The sequence below is a fragment of the Bombina bombina genome, chromosome 6, assembly GCF_027579735.1.
Source record: "Bombina bombina isolate aBomBom1 chromosome 6, aBomBom1.pri, whole genome shotgun sequence".
In the NCBI taxonomy this organism is placed as follows: domain Eukaryota; kingdom Metazoa; phylum Chordata; class Amphibia; order Anura; family Bombinatoridae; genus Bombina; species Bombina bombina.
Window position 1 is genome coordinate 882247378 of NC_069504.1, and position 23249 is coordinate 882270626.

Here is a 23249-nt window from a genome sequence, read left to right on the forward strand (position 1 = left end):
CAGCTCCTTCCTGTTTTGGAGCAGATGAAGTTGATGCTGCTCCTGCCTTGAAATTACGAAAGGAACGAAAATTAGACTGTCTAGCCCTAGGCTTGGCTCTGTCTTGAGGCAGGGCATGGCCTTTACCTCCTGTAATGTCAGCGATAATTTCTTTCAAACCGGGCCCGAATAAGGTCTGCCCCTTGAAAGGTATGTTAAGTAATTTAGATTTAGAAGTAACATCAGCTGACCAGGATTTTAGCCACAGTGCTCTGCGTGCCTGAATGGCGAAACCGGAATTCTTAGCCGTAAGTTTAGTTAAATGTACTACGGCATCTGAAACAAATGAATTAGCTAGCTTAAGTGTTTTAAGCCTGTTTGAAATTTCTTAAGGTAACCCTCTAATTTTTTATCCATTGGATCTGAAAAGGCACAGCTATCCTCCACCGGGATAGTGGTACGCTTAGCCAGAGTAGAAACCGCTCCCTCCACCTTAGGGATCGTCTGCCATAAGTCCCGTGTGGTGGAGTCTATTGGGAACATTTTTCTAAATACAGGAGGGGGGGAAAGGGTACACCGGGCCTATCCCACTCCTTAGTAATTATCTCTGTAAGCCTCTTAGGTATAGGAAATACGTCAGTACTCGCCGGTACCGCATAGTATCTATCCAGCCTACATAACTTCTCTGGAATTGCAACGGTGTTACAATCATTCAGAGACGCTAATACCTCCCCTAGTAGAACGCGGAGGTTCTCAAGCTTAAACTTAAAATTAGAAATGTCTGAATCCACTCTATTGGGATCAGAACCGTAACCAGCAGATTGAAGCTCTCCGTCCTCATGTTCCGCATACTGTGACCCAGTATCTGACATGGCCCTAGCATTATCAGCGCACTCTGTTCTCGCCCCAGAGTGGTGACGCTTCCCTCTAAGTTCGGGTAATTTAGACAAAACTTCAGTCATAACATTAGCCATGTCCTGCAATGTGATTTGTAATGGCTGCCCTGAAGTACTCGGCGTTACCATATCACGCACCTCCCGAGCGGGAGATTCAGGTACTGACACGTGAGGCAAGTTAGTCGGCATAACTTTCCCCTCGTTGTTTGGTGAATGATGTTCAATTTGTACAGATTGACTTTTATTTAAAGTAGCATCAATGCAATTAGTACATAAATTTCTATTGGGCTCCACTTTGGCTTTAGCACATATAGCACAGAGATATTCCTCTGAGTCAGACATGTTAAACACACTAGCAATTAAACCAGCAGCTTGGAAATACTTTTCAATTTAATTTTCAATAGTATGAAAAAAACGTACTGTGCCTTTAAGAAGCACAGAAGTTATGACAGTTGAGAAACAATAAAACGGATAAACTATAAAATCAAATTCTTTCCGGTAAAAATATAATTTTAGCAAAGGATTGCCCCCATTAGCAATGGATAACTAACCCTTAAATGGCAGAAAAAAAGTACAGAATATAACGTTTTTTATCACAGTCAAGCACTATCTCACAGGTCTGCTGTGAGTGATTACCTCCCTCAAAATAACTTTTGAAGACCCTTGAGCTCTGTAGAGACGAACCGGATCATGCAGGGAAGAAAAACAGACTTGTCACTGAATTCCTGATGTGTAGTAAAAGCGCCAAATTAAGCCCCTCCCCCTCACACACAACAGTGAGGGAGATCAGTAAACTGTCAAAAATTAAATAAAATGCCCGCCAAGTGGATAATTAGTGCCCAACACAATTTTTCACCCAGTACCTCAGAAAATTAAACGATTTAACATGCCAGCAAAACGTTTAACCTCAATAAATAAATTGTCACAGAAACCTACTGCTAGCCGTTCACACTGCAATATAGGCTAAGGTTTTATTCATACAGTATCATTCCAGTGAAGTGCCATTCCCCAGAATACTGAAGTGAAAATATACATACATGACAGCCTGATACCAGTTACTACTACTGCATTTAAGGCTGAACTTACATTATATAGGTATTGGCAGTATTTTCTAGTCAATTCCATTCTCAGAAAATAATAAGCTGCTACATACCTCTTTGCAGGTGAACCTGCCCGCTGTCCCCTGATCTGAAGTATACCTCACCCCTCAGATGGCCGAGAACAGCAACATGATCTTAACTACTCCGGTTAAAATCATACAGAAACTCAGGTAGATTCTTCTTCAAATTCTCCCTGAGAAGGAACAACACACTCCGGTGCTGTTTTAAAATAACAAACTTTTGATTGAAGTTATAAAAACTAAGTAAAATCACCACAGTCCTCTCACACATCCTATCTATTAGTTGGGTGCAAGAGAATGACTGGGTGTGACGTAGAGGGGAGGAGCTATATAGCAGCTCTGCTGGGTGATCCTCTTGCACTTCCTGTTGGGGAGGAGTTAATATCCCAGAAGTAATGATGACCCGTGGACTGATCACACTTAACAGGAGAAAAAGACGCCCACATTTTTTTGGCGCAAAAAAATGTCTGAATACGCATGCGTAACAGAATACAACTTCCGGCGTAAATTAAGTCACCGGAAATGACAAAAAATTTTAGCGCCAAAAAAAGTTCGCGCCAAAAATGACGTAATAAAAAGAAACATTTTCTGCCCCCGCGAGCCTAACAGCATGCAGGAAAAAATGGTCAAATGAAATTTTTCAAGGTAAGAAAAAATAATTAAATGCATTATCCCAATAATGAAACTGACAGTCTGTATTTAAAAAGGAATACTGATTATCCTGAATCAAGGCAAATATAAGTTTATAGACATATATTTAGAACTTTACATATAAAGTGCCCAACCATAGCGCAGAGTGTCACAAAGAAATAAGATTTACTTACCCCAGGACACTCCTCTACATATAGCAGATAGCCAAACCAGTACTGAAACGAGAATCAGTAGAGGTAATGGTATATAAGAGTATATCGTCAATCTGAAAAGGGAGGTAGGAGAAGAAATCTCTACGACCGATAACAGAGAACCTATGAAATAGATCCCCTAGAGGTAGACCATTGTATTCAAATAGGCAATACTCTCTTCACGTCTCTCTGACATTCGCTGCACTTCGAGAGGAAAACCGGGCTTCAACTTGTTGCGAAGCGCATATCAACGAAGAATCTTAAGCACAAACTTACTTCACCACCTCCACGGGAGGCAAAGTTTGTAAAACTGAATTGTGGGTGTGGTGAGGGGTGTATTTATAGGCATTTTAAGGTTTGGGAAACTTTGCCCCTCCTGGTAGGAATGTATATCCATACGTCACTAGCTCATGGACTCTTACTAATTACATGAAAGAAATTAATCTACTCAGTAAAGTCCATGGGGCCGAATTATCAATTTCCGAATGGAGCTTGATGCCCCTGTTTCCGCGCGAGCCTTCAGGCTCGCAGGAAACAGCAGTTATGAAGCAGCGGTCTAAAGCCCGCTGCTCCATAACTTGTCCTCCTGCTCTGAGGCCGCAGACATCAATTCGCCCAATCTTATACGATTGGGCTGAATCTGCAGGGGGCGGCATTGCACAAGCAGTTCACAAGAATTACTTGTGTAATGATAAATGCCGACAGCGTATGCTGTCAGCATTTATCGATGTGCGGCGGAAATAATACGCTAAATCGTATCATGTCCGCTCACACATTAATAAATTGGCCACCATATATTAACTCTGGCTAGCACAGGCAGCTAATCTATGCGTTTCACCATGAAGCTTTTCTCAAGAAAAGATAAATCAGGTAAATTGTGTATTCTATTCTTCTTAAAAATCTATTCTTCTTACAAATCTTTTGTTATTTTGTGCCATCTGATGTATAGTGAGCAATAATTATAGTCTGAGTATGTTAATAGTTATGAAACAGTAATTTGCATCTTTGGCATCTGATTTTGATCTGTGAATGTATTTAAATTTTTGTGCCTACATGTGTGCAACTGGAACTTTTGTTCTATTTTGCCTGTATGGTTCTTTTGAAACCTCAATAAAAACACATTAAAAAAATAAACAGCTCCAAGTATTCATACGGAATACTGGAAGAATTTGGATAAAATTAAAATGTCAGATATGTACAGAGGCCTAAATAATGTATCCCAATAAGTCACTGCTTCGGGTGTGACCCCTCTTTGGTTCTGCTTTGAATGCTTTAGGGTATTGAGCCTCATTAAATTGTGGGCCTCCCAAAAAAACACCTTAAGAGATACTACTAAATAGGAAGAGAGATGGAATAAGGGAAGGAGCAAAATTAGACCTTTCACATTTCATAATGACATTTTACTATTTCTTGTCCTGAGCCTGTTTCTGCCTCTTTGGATATATGGCCTGTTTATCTTGTTGTGAGGTGTGTATTTTTTTTGTTCCTTTTCTTTCCACCTCTACATACTTTCTTCTTTTTTCTTTCACTTTGCCCCTGGCTATTAACTGGAGCCTGAAGGACAACTTGAGGTGATGTACCCCCTCTGTTGTCTCATCCCCTATGCCCTCAAAATCTTATGAATTATAATTATGTGTGTCATTATCATTACATTTAACTTTTTTAACATACTGTTTTCCTTGTGTCTTTGTAAATTTCCTTTTTCCTCCTGAATGTGACCACTTGTACACCTTATTGTTCTCATAATCTTGTTTATCCCTAGAGATTTCAATTTGCAACACATTCTCTTTTAACTCTGATATAATATCTTTAATCTTATCATCATGTTTTTTTATTCTTCGTTGGCTGATAATGGACGTATACTGTATACTCCTACACTGTTTTGATCTCTTTAGTAAGAGCCAACCTCTGTTGTTTTTTGTATTCTATTAACAGGTTAATTAAACACAACAAACAATTAGATAAAACTTCATACCTCTTAGCTATAAATGTTGAATCCGTGACCTTGAAAGATGGAAATTTTTAAATTTGTAAACCTCCTGGAATAGATCAAACTTTCTATAGATCATAAAAGTCTTCATGTCCAATTCTAGTCGAGTATTTGATTTTAAAAGTTTTCCATTTTGAAGACTAAAGTGTCCAAGTTTTCATTGGCTTACTGCAGGATACTGAAAACCAGGCTAGATACTGCAGGATACTGGATACAAGGCTGGACAATGGATACTGCAGTATACTAGAAACCAGGCTAGATACTGCAAGATACCAGGCTATATACTGCAGTATAAAGGATACCAGGATGGGGACTGCAAGAAAATAGATACCAGGCTGGATACTGCAAGATACTAAATACCAGGTTTGATATTGGAAAACATGGCAACTACTGCTGGATAATGGATAAAGGGCTGTATATCAGACTGGATTCTACAGGATACTGCAATACACTGTCTTTACTGCAATAACTCAGCCTCTTTTGAGTAATATAGTAACCTTAATACCTGAAGGGCTTTTAAATGCACGCATGCGTGTCTAGGAGAAGCAGGCCGAGTGGCTTCGGGGTTACACTCCAAAGCTGCAGCCCGCCTCTGGAATGAAGCTTGGGTAAGTAACGAACCCTTACAAGTACTTTGAAAAGATGTAAGATTAGTAACAGTTGCACATGAATACGCACCGATGCATTTTGTATTACAGGCCTGAACCAAATAAAATATTTCCCTTGAAGGGAAGAGAAAGGAGTCTGGACATAGAAGTCATATCCGCAGACCAAGACTTCAACCAGAGCGCCCGGCGGGCTAAGACTGCAAAGCCAGAGGCCTTTGCATTTAGGCAAATAATTTGCATGTTCGCATCACAGATAAAAGCAATTCTCAGAGCTTTAATTCTGTCTTGAATATCCACAAAGGGAGACTCCACCTCAGTGAGTTCCGACAGAGTCGCACCAGTAGGTAGCCGCTCCGGCAACCGCGGCAACTGCAGCCGCCGGTTGAAACAAAAATCCTGTATGTTGAAATATCATTCTCAGAAACGTTTCCATTTTCTTATCCATCGGCTCTCTGAACAAGAGGTATAGTAGTACGTTTAGCAAGCGTAGAGATAGCACCATCCACCTTAGGAATGGAGCCCCACAAATAAAGTTGAGAGTCCGGGACCGGGAACAACTTTTTAAAAGTAGACGAGGGGGTAAAGGAAGAACCAATTCTTTCCCATTCGTTCTTAATAATGTTCGCCATCTTAACCAGCACAGGAAAAGTCAAAGGAACGTTCCTGTCTTCCTAAACTCTGTCTAATTTAGGTATCATAGGTTCTTCAGGCAGCGCTGACTCTGGAGTCTCTAACATTGACAGAACCTCCTATAATAAAAAACACAAGTGCACAATTTTAAATCGAAAGGACAAATCATCCGTAGCAGGAGGCTTAGACGCTAAGGACTCCGACCCAGAAAGTTCACCCTCTGAAGCTACAGAGGTTAACTCATCATCAGATAACTGGGACCTAATAGCTAAATCCGGGTCAGGAGAGCTATGTTTAACCTTTCTCTTGCGTTTGTTAGAGCGAGGAAATGCACTGAGGGCCGCAGACACAGCCGTTTGAAACTGCATGGCAAAGTCCTCAGGAAGAAGGCCCCCTCCGGATGGTGGATTAGATGTGCTACAGGGAATTGCATGTGGAGTGGATAATGTAGCAAGGGTAGTAATCTCACGGGATGCCGAGTCCTGTGAGGTAGACAGCTCAGAGGGACTAAAAGCCTTAGCAGGCTTGTGTCCCTTCTTAGACTTTATAACGTTGTTAAGACATGTGGAACATAATTGAGTGGGCGGGAAAACCACGGCCTCCTTACAATATAAACAGGTATGATTTAGTACAGAAGGAGTATCTTATAACATGTCAGAGTCCTCCATAGCTCGGGTTATACCCACAGAAGGACACAAATAAAAACGTTTTTTTATTATAGAAAACTGCACCTTTATACTTCCAATGGCTGGGGCACTCACCACCTCCTAGACTCAGACAGTTAACAGAGGAAACGCTTTCCTCAGTTTCAAGTCTAAGCAGGAATGGAGGAAATGAACATAGACCACACCCGGTCACATGGAGTGCAAGTACTTCCCCTACTATTACAAGTACAGCAAGTAATAGGAGCTGGGCAACACTTTCAAAAGCGAAAGTGAAAATTAAAAGTGAAACCTGTTTGTTCCAGCCAACAACACACAGTCTATCTGCCTAGGAAAAAAAACACACAAAGCATCATGTAAATAATTAATACACTGATTAATTAACCCCAACTGTTCAATAAACCCCCTTCAGAGGATATTAACCCTAGATTCTATTAAGGTATAAAGGAGCCACACTGTGACCCTGTTATAGCGTTTCATGTGTAAAAATTTAAACAATCTTACCGGAACAGAGCACAGCTTCTCAAGTGTGACAGTCTTATAGCAGTGCTCCTGACATGGACTTGAGTGAGAGAAAGCAGGCAGTGAAACTCGTCAACACTGATTGCTTAGGAGCTGTTAGCAGTAGTCTGGATGGATTCGCAAAAAAACTTTCCCTGAATCTCCAGACTCTAACTTTCATCAATAGTCTCACTGAGAGGTTGAGATGACTACTTAAAATTCCAGTCCTATCTCAAAGGGCAGATACCCTTTTTCAGGACTCTCTGAATCTTCTGACACTTCTCTGCCACCTGCTAACGTGACAAAAGACTGACTGGCGGTAATGGGGTAATGAGGAAGCGGGAGGGATATTTAAGCCTTTGGCTGGGGTGTCTGCCTCCTCCTGGTGGCCAAGTGTTGTATTTCCTAACAGTGAGGAAAGAAGCCATGGACTCTAACTATCTTAGGAAAGAAAATATTCAAATTACAACCAACAGAAAGCATTTTGTGCAGTATGGCTATAATGTATGTGATAAGTATCAGTATATGGCCGGGTTATAATACAATATATTTACTAATTATTCTTTAAAACAAACCCCCAAAAAAATGAACACACGAAACAATTAAAATTAATATAAATTCCTAAATTCTTTATATTAGTTAAATTTATAAACACATTGAATTATATTTATAGAAAACCAGATTATGAATCAGATGATACACACTTATGCTGTTATAATATCCTTACAAAGATATAAAAATATATCTTGACAATTTACCTTATTCACAATGAGCACATTAAAATACCACAATAAAATACCAGACTCTTCTGTTATTAACCAATAACTCTAGTTCAATGCTCAATATGGATTACCAACTTACTATGCTTAATTAATAACTACCAGGAATTTAATCACAATAATCAGTTTATGTACAGTTCTGAAAGAGTTCACTATAATAACTGACTTATAAATCTGGAGTATAAAACCCTGTCTAGTAAATAAATTATTTAGCAATAATGACTAGTTCAGACTACACAGGACTATGGAAATAACTTAAAATACGAATTGCGCCATTTTAAAATTACTAACTGTAATCTAACTATAGCCTTTTATTTAAAATATTAAATCTACTTATTAGTTAATTATACTTTACCCAAATAACCAAATTAATGTTTCATTTTTCTCCGATAAATCCAATTTCACCTCATAAATTAATAGAGGTAATTTTTGCAAGATGGATAAAAATTAGGCCCAGATTGCTTTATATAGACTGGATACCAAGTTTGTCAGTAAAAATTCAGCAGCAGAGTTTAGCCTTTTTTTCTCTTTCTCTTGCCTGAAGTTATATAACGCAATATAATCCCACCCCTTTTTATTCTAATCATCAGTGAACCTTTTTGGTTACACCCCACGGTGCTTGTCTTGGAATGGCCCTAACGGAGCTGAGCATTGATTGGCCCTTCGAGCTGAAACATTTGATTGGCTATTTGGATTTGCATGTGTTCTAATAGACAATTCATTTGGCTGTCACACCAGTTTTAATCCCCTAAACGGCAGCAGACAAAGACAAACAGTATCATTAAAATATTGCTGCAGTTCAAATATCTAACCTATAAAATATTTATTTTATTTACTATAATTTTCAGTATTAATAAACTTTGTGATCAGCATATATATCCCATTTAATCACAATTTAAATTTTTATATGCTTTCAGCACTCATAGGGTTAAACATGTCCCTCTGTTAGCCAGTACAGATGTTTATCTAACACAGCAGGTACCAATTTGCATTGAAGTGTGAATGGTCACCTTTCCACAAAATTTGTCACTTGGCTCAGACTGCTAGGCTCTCTTCTTCTTATAAGGAAGCCTAGTGATCTGATAGGAAATTTTATTACACATTTCCAGGTAGTGTGTCTTTTGAAGTGTTCTTTCTAAGATTACTTTGAAAGCAATTCCTTTTGATGAATTGGGACAAAGGCCTGTGATGCATCCTATGTAACCAAAAAGAAGTGGGGGTTGTTTTACCCAGCCAAGACCATCTGGCAGAGAGGACTGTAATTTATAGTAAATAAAACTGATGCAACCAGTTTCATATATAATTAACCCTGTGGTCTTATATACCTATATATATTATTTTAATAACACCCATAGATATCCTGACATAAGGCTGTGTGTATACTTACCACTATTTTGTTCACATTTCCAGTCATCAGATAAAGATGGATCAGTGGATCCATCAAGCTTTCGCCATTTCCTACAGCTCTCATGACTACATTGCACCCATGCCACACACTGGCCTATAAATGGGGACAATGAAAGGTCTGTGAATGAGATCTTATGTACCTTTTATCTTCACAAGACAAAAAAGTGGGTGCCACAAAGCAAGGAATCTTACACTTTACTGTATGTTCAGTGTCTTCTTGCACCTTCTTTTGATCAGTCATCTCAATAACTCCTGCCAGGACCTTTCTTTGTTTCCTTTTACGACTGGATGTCTGGTTGTGTTGTTTTAATTCAGATTTTGTGTCTATGCAAAGAATAAGAGTTAAAAAAAAAAAGTGCATCAAACACAACATAAATACGATAAAAGAAACAGTTACACTCATATATACATTATCTGATATAAAATTATTCATATAAATATTAATACAGAAAGTTAAGGGTTCACAAGGTTTTTGAATGGAAATGGTGCGTATTACAAGTTTCAGTGGTATGTCAAGGTATTCGAAATATTATTAAATAATATATAGAAGTATATTTGTCTTTATTTGGTAAGTCTGTGGATGTGCACACTGTTTGTAGAACAAAGGATTGTTTCTGGGAGATCTCACACACTCAATATGCTAAATTATGCAATTGTATAATTTAGCAAGGAGCTGAAAATTGACAGCTGCCTGTTAAATGACTCAGGCTGTGTGGCTGATAACACCAGAATACACGTGACACAGACATTGCGTCTGGGTTAAGATAACACAGAGAAAGCACATGGCTTACATTATGATTTCAAAGCAACTGTACTTAGATTTCAAATAAAATATACTAGGAATATAAATACAAGACATGCATATTTTGAAAGCATGAATATCTTAGCCTCTGTGTGTTTAAGAACATGAATAGATGTTTATGGACCTGAAGAGAAGTGATTATTAACATTTATTTTTATTTCAGATCTACATAGACAGGATTCATGTATTCAGAAAGAAATACACAGAAATGTAACATGCTATATTTGAATGCATGCCCCAGAATGTATTAAATATAAAAATTGGGAAATTGTCTAATTCTCTATTATTACATGGGTATTTGCTAAGCTTGGGAGGTAACTGTTTTACTGTCAGTCAAGAATGTTTAATAACCTCTGTATTGTTTATATTTTTCAGGCATATAATCTCAGATCTGCATGAAGAAGGTTCATACATCATGGGTTTATTAGAAACATAAAATATGGCATATTCTTGTTGGAATACAATACAATATTGGAAATCTAAAAATAAGCTGTTATTTGTATAGAAATGCCAGAATACTGATAAAATTATAATGCATTTTAAGTTAATAATTAGCAGTATTAAATTGCCTTAACATAATAAAATGTTAATAATATAACGTATTTGGTATCAGAATAATCAGAAAAAAATAACCTAATATTAACCATCTGTAATTGGGGTTATATATGATTAATGCAGAGAGTGTAATCTGATTAAATAACCATTTTATGAAAATAATTAACTTGCTTAAAAATGTTTTAGAAATGTAAAGGTAAATTTGTTTGTTTGTACGTCTGCTGCCACCTAGTGTTATGATGCGGAATTGCAACCATGAGATGATTGGTTGTTGCAAAGAATGCATTTCCTTGACAACACATTTACCAAATAAACCAATCCATGTTCAGTTGCAAAGAACCAATCCAAGACAAGGCCGTGGGCGTTTCCAATATTCACCAATGACTGAGAACAATCAAAAACGGAGAGGGGTGAAATCAGATGATTTAAACCCCAGCATAGAGACTAAGAAAAAGGTTGTTGTTGGCTGATCCAGAAGGAATAACTGCTGCAGTTATTATTAAAGCACACACCTACTATTGGACTCCATATGCATTATCCCCAAATTTTGAATTTCTGAGGTGAAATTGGATCTGTTAAGAAACATTGGAAACTGGATTGCTGTTTATGTGGTGAAGTATATTGTATTTTAAATTGGTAGTCACAGCCTACATATTGTTTAAATCTGTAACTGATTTGTTAAGTAACTCATCTGTGCAAGTTCTGATATTGCAAGTTAATTTTGTATTAGGATAAATTGCAGTTAAATAGCAGAATATATATATTATCCTATTGTTTAAGAGCACAGTTTAAAAAATTGTATTGCTTGGATATTAAAAGATTTGTAAATAAGGCTGGTTTTTAAGATAAGCGTGTATAAACTTTGCATAGCATATTTAAATAGTTTTCAAGCGCATATAATATTATTTCATTTCCTTTTATTGCAAATATATTTCAATATGTTTATGGATATTAACTAAATAAAAGAATTCAGATATTTATATTAATTTTATTGTTTCTAGTAGATGCATGTTGATTAAGGGTTTCTATTTTTAAGGAAAATTATTGTTTGTATTGTGTCATAACCCTGCCATAAGCTGATATACTATTTGGATAGCACTACTAAGATTTTCATAAATATACTGACATAATAATTGGAGGCACTGTTTTGAGATTTATTAATTTTCATCATATTTGATATAATATATTTGTAGTAAATAGAAATTATTATAAAAGAGAAAAAAAAAAATTCATATTTCGATATTAATATTTTGAAGATATAATTTTTGAAAAGTTGAAATATTGATTTTCATATTTCGAGATTGATATTAATATCTTGAAATATTATTAAAGATTAATTTTTTAAAAATTAATAAAAATATTAATTTTTCATATTTAAAAATTAATCAAAAATATAAATTTTTCATATTTTCAAAGTTAATCAAAAATATAAATTTTTCATATTTCGAAGTATTAATTTTTCATATTTCAGAATTAATAATATTTTTTATTTTTTTTTTAAATATAAAATTTTTTCTTCTCTCTTTTTATTGGCAAAAATTGTATTAGCGTTTTAATTTAACTGAATACTAAACCAATACAATAATGTCTGTAGCCAGAAGTGACTCATTTAATTCTATACATAGCGATGAAATTGGTCCCATTACAATACCCATTACTAAAGGTCAGGTCCTTAAGAAAGATATCTTAAGTTACATTAAAGGGAAGTTAAATATTGCTGGTAAATTAAATGATTTTGTGGATATGCTTGAAACTAGAGCTAAAAATATTACCGTTAATAATAATATGTGGAATGAAGAGAATGAATTCTTCCAGGAATTATTAATGATTAATCAATGCAAAACTCCCAAAAAGCGAGAGGAACTAATACTAAAATCTTGGCCCCTCTTAATATGCATGATTGACGAAATGTCGTTTTGTGTCACAGACAAACGATTGCAAATACAGGAGCTAGAAAATAGTATTCGTTCCTCACGCAGACACGAAGAGGATTTAAAAATAGCCAAAAATAAAATGGATGAATTTGCCCAAAACCTAACCGCCTTAGATAAGCATAATATCGACTTACTCGCACAGATACAAGATTTAAATAAACAGCTTGCGCAAAGCCAGAGAGAATTAAGCGATTTAAAAAGGTCATATCGCCATAATGAAAACCCTTATATTAACAGTGAGAATAATACAGATAATGCTAACTCCTTTAGCGAACGCGTCAGGGACGAGGAACAAAAATATATAGAACAATATAGACAAATGACCCCTAATGGGTCAGAAATAGATTTCCCAAATAGGCAGTCACCTTCATGATATAAATCCAGAGGACTGCTGTAGCGCAGCTGGCGCGGGGGAGGAAAACTCTAACAGAGAAGCCCAAAGTAAGTCTGATAAAGTCTATGATTCCCATAAAATAATCACCTTCGTACAACGCGCAGTACCTATATTCTCCAATAAGGGAACAACATCTGTAATTGATCATTTACAGGCTTTTGAAAATGCGTTAGCTATAATGAATGTTACAAGTGAAAAATTGAAAATTGAATTTCTGCCCTGGGTATTTGACAGTAAGCATCACAAATTCTTTGCTTCACTAAAGGATATGAATATTAATTCCTGGAATGGGATAAAACAACAATGCAGAAAAGAATCCGGGCAATATCGCACTAAAACTGCCGCGAAAATAGCGGTATATGGTTTAAAGTGTCGTGCGAATCAGAGTCCAATCGAATTCCTTTCTGTATTGAAAAATGCGTACAGTATGGCTGAAGATAATCCCAAATTCGATGGCTCAGAATTTGTAAATTTATTTTTTGAAGCACTGCCTACACCCATCAAAATCAACTTAGCAAGAGATTTTGATGAGGACTGCTCATTGGAATGGCTGATCAAACAGAGTACAAAGTTATACTCTATTCAGCAGTCCAGTGAGCAGGGGTTAAAAAGGAGTCAAAACCCAAAATTGTAGCAGAAACAAGGGTGTCACCTAGCCCCCTCAATTTGGAATCTAAACAGAGAACCTATGCGGAGGTGGCCAGTCAAAATAGGCCATCTCCACAGAGGTTTAACTCTGCCTCCTCCCATACACAGATTGAGGCGCAGGGAGACTATAAACAAAGTGGGGGACATAATCAGGTGAATAATTACTCACAAAGAGAATACTCACCAAATAATTGGTATCCGCGCAAGGGTAGATACAATAGACGGCGAAGATATTCTCAGGGTAACCAGACACCCAAGGTATATAATGCTCCCCAAAGTACTAATACTGAGCAAATTGAACCCCAGGGGCAACCATGCCAGAATAGAAATAGCGGCCCTGATTCTGAGGGAACCCAATGGTCCAGGAATCATTATTATGGGGCACCAAGAGGTAGGCCCAGGGGCAGAGGTAACTTGTACAATCAGGTAGATATGCTGTTTACCCAGTTAAATCGGTTGAGCGAACAAATCGCTAATATGAGTCAAAAATCTACGGCTCAGCAACCGAACAATACTTTTTTAGGGGTACAGCCAGTGGTCAGCAGTGGACCACAGGCACAGTCATAAATACTGCAGCATCACCTGAGGGAGAGGGGAGAGATGTACAAAATGTAATAATAAATATCAATGATACTAATCATATTCTCTCCCCACAGACCGAAAACGGACAATTTAGCTGTGATTACAGGCAACCTCATCCGGGAAAAATTAACAAAACTCTTCCCTTGCAGCACTCTCTTAACCTTATCTCCACAGATGCAGTACACAAGAATCCAGCCGAACCTGTCATAGAGGAGACCGGTAGGTATGAAGCTTCTTCTGCATCGGAAAGCATGGCAAACTCAGGTAACACGTGGCAAAGCCCACAAATGTATGATAACGCCAACTTTATGTGTGAAATGGTAGAAACTGCAGGAAGATATTATGTATTAGTTGAGCTGCAAGATTCAGTCTCCAACCCTATCATGGGATTAATTGACACTGGATCCCAGGCAACTATCTTATCCCACAGGTACTACACACAGCTAAATGAGCTAACACCCCACAAACCTAAAATAAGAGAATTTGACGGTTCTCTAATAGGTGTTGGGGGTGACTCCCTAAAAGTTTACGGTACTGCCTGGTTAAAATTTAAATTGGGGAATAAATCAGTGAAGCACCTGTTTTTAGTTTTAAATACTCCCCATAATCAAATATACATTGGCAATGATATCTTACATAGATATGCCATACAAATAGATTTGATTAATTCTTGCCTTTGGAGCAGGTTAAAGGGGGACCCTGAAGTATTTCAGGATGAAAATGCAGCCCTGAAATCAAACCAGCAATTGCCATATGCTGTGAATATGCAGGTATCTAGCAATGTCATAATTCCTGCTGGGGCTGATAAATTTCTTTTACCCTTACAGGTAAAGAGAGGTCAGAAATTAAAAACTTCTGAAACACTGATTTGCCTCTCCCATAGAATACAAAATCTGGGTGTCACAGTGACTTACACTCCTATGGTGAATATTGGAACTGTTCCAATACATATTGTTGTGCATAACATGACCCCACAGGATATAACATTATCCAAGGGAACTACCATAGGATATGCACTGGAATCAAGTTATTACACTTTTGGATTCCAGAATAATGTAATTGGGCTAATACCTGAAGGATACTTAACTGAAGAACAATTAATAGAACAATCCTTTGCATCTATGCCAGAGGGTCTATTTAATATTCAGTCTATTTATCCCTTCAGCTCAGAGGAAGGCATCTGTAAAATTGAAGAAGCCTCTCTAGTGTTTGATCAACCAATCAAACAGCAAGATTACCCCAATTCCCAGAGTCATGGGAGCAATGTAAATTATAATCAAGGGGATCTCACCTCTAGATTGGAAGAAGCCTATGAAATAGGACAGCCTGAAATCTTTCCAGGATTTCAGCAAATAGTCTAAGAGCAAATATCCTTAGCTAATGGCTGTTCCAGCGATGATGAACGCCAACAGCTGCGAGAACTCCTGATGGAGTACAAGGATATTTTTGCTAAGGATTCTTATGACTGTGGTACTACAGACTTGCACATTGCAAGGATACAAACAGATCCCGATGCACCACCTGTATTTGTCAAACAATACAGACTTCCCTTAGCCTCATATGATTCTCTTGCAGAGATCATAAGGAATTTGGAAGAAAGAGGTATTATCAGACAGGTGCACAGCTCTTATAATAATCCTATTCTAGGTGTTCTTAAGCCCAATGGACAATGGCGTTTGTGTGCTGACTTAAGACAGCTAAACAAACGAGTATACATGTCTGGCTGGCCTGTACCATATATTGACCAATGCCTAGCACAAATTCAGGGATCCAAAATATTCACTGCCATTGATTGTGCACAGGGATATTGGACCATAAAGGTACATGAAGAGGACCAATATAAGCTGGCATTCTCCTTCCAAAAGGTACAATATGCATTTCAAAGACTTCCTTTTGGATACATAAATTCTGGACATGAATTTGCTGTATTCATGCATAAGGCTATGCCTGATGCACTGGAAAGGGGGACCTTATCTTATGTTGATGATGTTTTAATCAAAAGCACAGACTTTGAAAAACACGTCGCAGAGCTTAAACACGTCCTCAGCCAACTTAAAAGGGCAGGTGTCAAATTATCCCTACAAAAAGCTCAATGGTGCCGCACTCATGTAAACTTCTTGGGACATGAAGTTACCTCTGAAGGATTAAATCCCCAGAAGAAAAAGGTGGAAGCTATAGTGAATTCTAAAAACCCAACTAACTTAAAGGAATTGAGATCATTCCTGGGTATGACAAATTATTCTCGCAAATTCATTGATAATTATGCGGAATTAGCTAAACCACTACTACTTCTTCTAAAGAAAGATGTGAAATGGCACTGGAGTGAGTCTCAAGAGACAGCCATCAGAGAGCTGAAGAGAAAACTCACTCAAGCACCTTGCTTAGCGTACCCTGAAGGTGGTAAACCTTTCTTCTTAGAAACAGGTTACACATATATAAGCATGAGTGCTGTGTTATACCAAAAGCATGATAATTTGAACAAAGCCATTGCTTATGCGAGCAAAAATCTATCCCCAGTAGAAATAAAGTTTAACAATTGCGAAAAAGCCCTCTTATCTACTGTATGGGCTCTACAAAATTTCTGCAGCTATATACAGGGCGAGAAAATTATTGTAGAAACGGCCCACCAGCCTTTGCTATATTTGCAAAGTGAAAGAATAAGAGATGGGAATTTGTCAAATAGCCGCATAACAGCGTGGACTCTTTCCTTGCAAGGCTGGCCATTAGAAATTCGCTACAAGCAGAATAAAAAGAATCCAGTCGCACAAGGGCTTGCTGAGCTCCACGACTGTACTGCTAGAGATCCTGGGGAAGAATTATCAGACGATGATTTTCTGGAGGAACAATTGCGTTCCCCATATAAAATATACAATGAGGACGATTGTCAAACATTACCTTGGGTGTATGTTGATGGTTGTTCTTACCATGCCACTATTGGTAATGAGCGCAGATAAGTCGCTGGCATTGGTATAACTGGGACAAATGGATTCCCAAATATATCTATAGGTTTCAACATTGGACCAAGATCCAGTCAAGTTGCAGAACTAACTGCTGTTTTCAAAACCATTGAAATGGCTATTGAACATGGTATTCATGAATTTGTGATCATAACTGACTCAAATTATGTGCGTGACAGTTTTGTTGAATACCTGCCAACTTGGAAAAGAAATGGCATGCAGAAAAGCAATAACAAACCAGTCAAGCATGGCAAGTTGTTCTGCGAGATTGATAATCTGGTGGTATCCAATGATTTAACCATACACTGGAAAAAGACCAAGGGTCATTCCAGAGTTCTAGGTCCGGATAAGGAAGGCAATGACCTTGCGGACTCATTAGCCAAACAAGGAGCCATAACTGGAGAACTCCTTAATATTGACCACTTAATGGGTGCAATTCAGGTAGAAGCTATTACCAGAAACCAGGCAAAACAACAGAGTGAGCCTAACTTGGTACAATGGAGTCAGGATTCTCCTAGTGAGGACCTGATCACTAGTCAAAAAGAAGACCCCATTGTAGGCATCTTCTATAAACACATAGAAGATCCTGAAAGCAACCACTTCTCAAAAGATGATTGTATTGGCAAAGAAGATCTTAGAATCTTAATAAAATCTAGATCACAATTCAAGTTACAGGATGGTTTGTTAATTAGAACCTCCAAAACTGGCATCCAGCAGTGGGTAGTACCCACCAAGTTCCGAGGTCTAATGCTTCAACATGCCCATGATGCTCCCACATCTGGTCATCGTGGTGCCAAACTCACGTATGAAATATTACGTGATTACGCTTTTTGGCCACACATGTTGAAAGATTTTAAAACCTACTGTCAAGGGTGTTTAATCTGCCCACAGTTCCAACCCACTGCACCAACGCATAGAGCGCCATTGCAGAAAAGGGGGATGGTAATGCCATGGTCAGATATACAAATTGATTTTATTGGCCCAGTAACAAGATCATCAAGAGGTAACAAATACATGTTAACAGTGACATGCCTAATCACTAAATTAGCGCACCTAACAATAGTGCGGAAACATGTGCAGCATTGCTCATCAACCATGTATTTTCCAGATTTGGTTTGCCCCAAAGAATCGAGTCAGATCGGGGGACCCACTTCACTAGCGAAGTGATGACCAAAATGTGGAAGATACTAGGGGTTAAAAGAAAGCTCCATATTGCTTATAGAGCTGCCTCAAGTGGTGGTGTAGAGCGTTACAACCAGTCCATTGTTAAAATCCTCAAAAAGTTTGTGAGTGAAATAGGTAAAAACTGGGATGTAAAACTACCTTTAGTCTTAATGGCATTAAGAGCAACTCCAAGTAGTGCTACCAAAATGTCACCTTTTGAACTGATGACTGGTAGAAGAATGGTTCTACCTCAGCATCTACTGTACCGTACATCAGACCAAAACTTGATAAACGCTGCCAATACACATCAATATGTGGAAAACCTAAGAAAGCACCTGCAATATGCCTTTGCATTTGCTCAAAGGAATTTAGAAAGAGTCGCAACTGCCACTAAAACCTATTATGATCTCAAAACGTCCAAAAAGGAATATTAAATAAATGATAAAGTTTATCTTTATAACTTTGGAAGAGATCAGGTTAGGGAGAAGAAATTTCTTCCCTCATGGAAAGGTCCTTTCGTCATTACTGACAAAATATCTCCAGTGGCCTATAAAATAAGGATCCCCAAAAATGAAAGTTTCATAGATAAATGGGTCCATATCAATCAATTGCGGGCATGTCAACCCAGATCCCAACTACAAATCATAGAGGGAGAATGAAGTGTCATATCCCCAAATGAACTAAAGACATACTGTAGTTCAAAGATGCCCAACTGATAAACATGAAGACTCAAAATAACGGACTTTCTACTTAAAGGACTGCCTATGATGTATATGGCCAATATCCTCACCGAGTACCACTGACTTTGATCCAATTCAAATACATGTGTCCTACATATTTTTGAATTTGAAAGGGGGATTTATGTCAAGGTATTTGAAATATTATTAAATAATATATGGAAGTATATTTGTCTTTATTTGCTAAGTCTGTGGATGTGCACACTGTTTGTAGAACAAAGGATTGTTTCTGGGAGATCTCACACACTCAATATGCTAAATTATGCAATTGTATAATTTAGCAAGGAGCTGAAAATTGACAGCTGCCTGTTAAATGACTCAGGCTGTGTGGCTGATAACACCAGAATACACGTGACACAGACATTGCGTCTGGGTTAAGATAACACAGAGAAAGCACATGGCTTACATTATGATTTCAAAGCAACTGTACTTAGATGTCAAATAAAATATACTAGGAATATAAATACAAGACATGCATATTTTGAAAGCATGAATATCTTAGCCTCTGTGTGTTTAAGAACATGAATAGATGTTTATGGACCTGAAGAGAAGTGATTATTAACATTTATTTTTATTTCAGATCTACATAGACAGGATTCATGTATTCAGAAAGAAATACACAGAAATGTAACATGCTATATTTGAATGCATGCCCCAGAATGTATTAAATATAGAAATTGGGAAATTGTCTAATTCTCTATTATTACATGGGTATTTGCTAAGCTTGGGAGGTAACTGTTTTAGTCAGTCAAGAATGTTTAATAACCTCTGTATTGTTTATATTTTCAGGCATATAATCTCAGATCTGCATGAAGAAGGTTCATACATCATGGGTTTATTAGAAACATAAAATATGGCATATTCTTGTTGGAATACAATACAATATTGGAAATCTAAAAATAAGCTGTTATTTGTATAGAAATGCCAGAATACTGATAAAATTATAATGCATTTTAAGTTAATAATTAGCAGTATTAAATTGCCTTAACATAATAAAATGTTAATAATATAACGTATTTGGTATCAGAATAATCAGAAAAAAATAACCTAATATTAACCATCTGTAATTGGGGTTATATATGATTAATGCAGAGAGTGTAATCTGATTAAATAACCATTTTATGAAAATAATTAACTTGCTTAAAAATGTTTTAGAAATGTAAAGGTAAATTTGTTTGTTTGTACGTCTGCTGCCACCTAGTGTTTCCAATATTCACCAATGACTGAGAACAATCAAAAACGGGGAGGGGTGAAATCAGATGATTTAAACCCCAGCATAGAGACTAAGAAAAAGGTTGTTGTTGGCTGATCCAGAAGGAATAACTGCTGCAGTTATTATTAAAGCACACACCTACTATTGGACTCCATATGCATTATCCGCAAATTTTGAATTTCTGAGGTGAAATTAAGTAACTCATCTGTGCAAGTTCTGATATTGTAAGTTAATTTTGTATTAGGATAAATTGCAGTTAAATAGCAGAATATATATATTATCCTATTGTTTAAGAGCACAGTTTAAAAAATTGTATTGCTTGGATATTAAAAGATTTGTAAATAAGGCTGGTTTTTAAGATAAGCGTGTATAAACTTTGCATAGCATATTTAAATAGTTTTCAAGCGCATATAATATTATTTCATTTCCTTTTATTGCAAATATATTTCAATATGTTTATGGATATTAACTAAATAAAAGAATTCAGATATTAATATTAATTTTATTGTTTCTAGTAGATGCATGTTGATTAAGGGTTTCTATTTTTAAGGAAAATTATTGTTTGTATTGTGTCATAACCCTGCCATAAGCTGATATATTATTTGGATAGCACTACTAAGATTTTCATAAATATACTGACAGGTATTAGCGTTCCACTTCTTATCTAGCCCATATTTGGATATTTAAATGTAGATTTCTGTTGTTACTACTAAGTCACAAGATTTCTGATACCTTTTTTTTCCTTCTTCCTTTTCAATGACACTTTGTTGCTTTTTATCCCCAGCTGCTCTCTGTAAAAGCCTTCTCCCAACTCAGAAGTGTCAAGCAAAGTTTTTCGTTTTTTATTTGTTAACTCCCTGAAAAAAACAAGCACACAAAGAAAATGTTCATAAGAACACAGGATGTGAACTAGGATAATCAGAACTTCCCAAAATATTTTCAAAATTATATACTGTATGTTTCACAGTGAGACCTACTCTTGTCGGTCCAAACCAAAGCAAAGTGCAATATTTCCTCTACTTATGGCATATGTCTCTTCTTTGTCATTTGCTGCTTCTGCCACCATCAATGTAGCTGAAAATAAAAGAAAGAGGATTTTAACACAACTGCGAACATTTGTGAGTCCTTGTGAATGTCAGTTAGTTTTGTCTTCACCTGATATTAAAAGGATTCTCCTCCTTGGAGAGAAATTTTAGTTCAGACTTTACAGGGGCTAAACTCACTGAATATTAAAAAGAAAAAACATAATTTATGCTTGCTTACCTGATAAATTATTTTATTTCTTAGCAGTGAGAGTCCACAAATTCATTCATTACTACCGAGAAATATTTCACCTGGCCACCAGAAGAAGGCAAAAACACCCCCAACAAGGCTTTAAATATACCTCCCACTTCCCCTACCCTCTAAATAGTTAAAGCAGAGGATAAGAAAAAGTAGAGAGATACAAGGGGTATAGAGGTGCCAAAAGACTGACGCCACTACGTCAATTGAGGGCGGGTTTGTGGACTCTCACTGCCAAGAAAGAAAATAATTGATCAGATAAACATAAATTATGTTGTTTTCTTTCTAATGGCAGTGAGAGCCCACAAATTCAATCATTAACTACTGGGAAACATATCCAAGCTGTGGAAAACAGAAAATGAATAGGGAGGGTAAGGATAGGGAAGGCAGTCCTAAGAATTAGGCACCACCGCTTAAAGAACCTTTCTCCCAAAAGACGCCTCAGCTGAGGCAAAAACATTACATTTGTAAAAATTTTATGAAAGTATTCAATGAGGACCAAGTTGAAGGCCTACAAATTGGTTCAACTGCCGACTCATTCTTGAAAGCCCAGGAAGAGTACACTGCACGGGTAGAATGTACTGTAATTCGAGATGGAAGCTGGTGGCCTGCTTCAACATACAAATCGGACTTCTGAGCCAGAGGGATAGAGTAACAGCAGTGGCCTTCTGCCCTTTGCGCTTATCAGAATGCAGGACAAATAAGGAAGATGACTGACAATATTCCTTGGTAGCATAAAGGTAGAACATTAGAGCTCAAACCATGTCCAAATTATGTAATAACCTCTGCTTAGAGAAAGAAGAGACAGAGATGGAACAACAATTTCCTGATTAATATAGTGAGTTATAACAAACTTAGGTAAAAAAACCATGTTTGTTCAGAGAACAGCCTTATTTACATGAAAGATCAGATAAGGCGGGACACATTGAAGGGCAGACAATTAAGAAACTCTATGAGCAGAAGAGATAGCTAACAAAAACAAAAACTGTCCAAGTTAAAAGTTCAATATTAAGAGAATGCATAGGCTCAAACGGAGCCTGTTGAAGAACTCTTAGAACAAGATTGAGGCTCCATGGAGGAGCAACAGGTTTGAAAACAGGTTTAATTCTAGCCTAAGCTTTAACAAAAGACTGAACATCTGGCAACCGAGCCAACTTCTTATGTAACAAAGCAGAAAGGTCAGAGATCTGACCCTTAGAAGAACTAGTCGACAAACCCTTCTCTTAACCATCCTGAAGAAATTAAAAGATATGTGGGGTCATCACCTTGTGCAAGCGGAACCCACGGTCCGCACATCAGGACAGATAAGATCTCCACACTTTGTGGTAAATACGCCTGGTAGATATTGTATGCTGTTCCAGCCTTCAAGATTTATATTTATAAAACTTGCCTTTTGGGTGCCATCCGGTACTTAAACTGAGAGATTTCAAGCTAACAAAGGATTTGCTATAAGGCAATCTCAATATTTTCCAGATGGCTGGCGACATCGATGTACCGGAGCTTTCGTGAGGCTGCGGCCTCTTACTTACCCCCCGGCAGAACCCTTGTGAGGTTCTGCCATATCGCAG

At 37.3% G+C, this 23249-nt stretch overlaps 1 protein-coding gene across 1 annotated transcript in view; it reads right to left on the reverse strand.

Annotated features, from left to right (window-relative positions):
- Positions 1 to 23249, reverse strand: part of ZCWPW1 (zinc finger CW-type and PWWP domain containing 1) — a gene marked incomplete in the record, with an annotated part of 455090 nt that overhangs the window by 381755 nt on the left and 50086 nt on the right. The window contains 4 exon segments of the mRNA XM_053718378.1: positions 9395 to 9508; positions 9607 to 9738; positions 21133 to 21257; positions 21378 to 21474. Of these exon segments, the coding sequence (XP_053574353.1) occupies positions 9395 to 9508; positions 9607 to 9738; positions 21133 to 21257; positions 21378 to 21474 (468 nt within the window).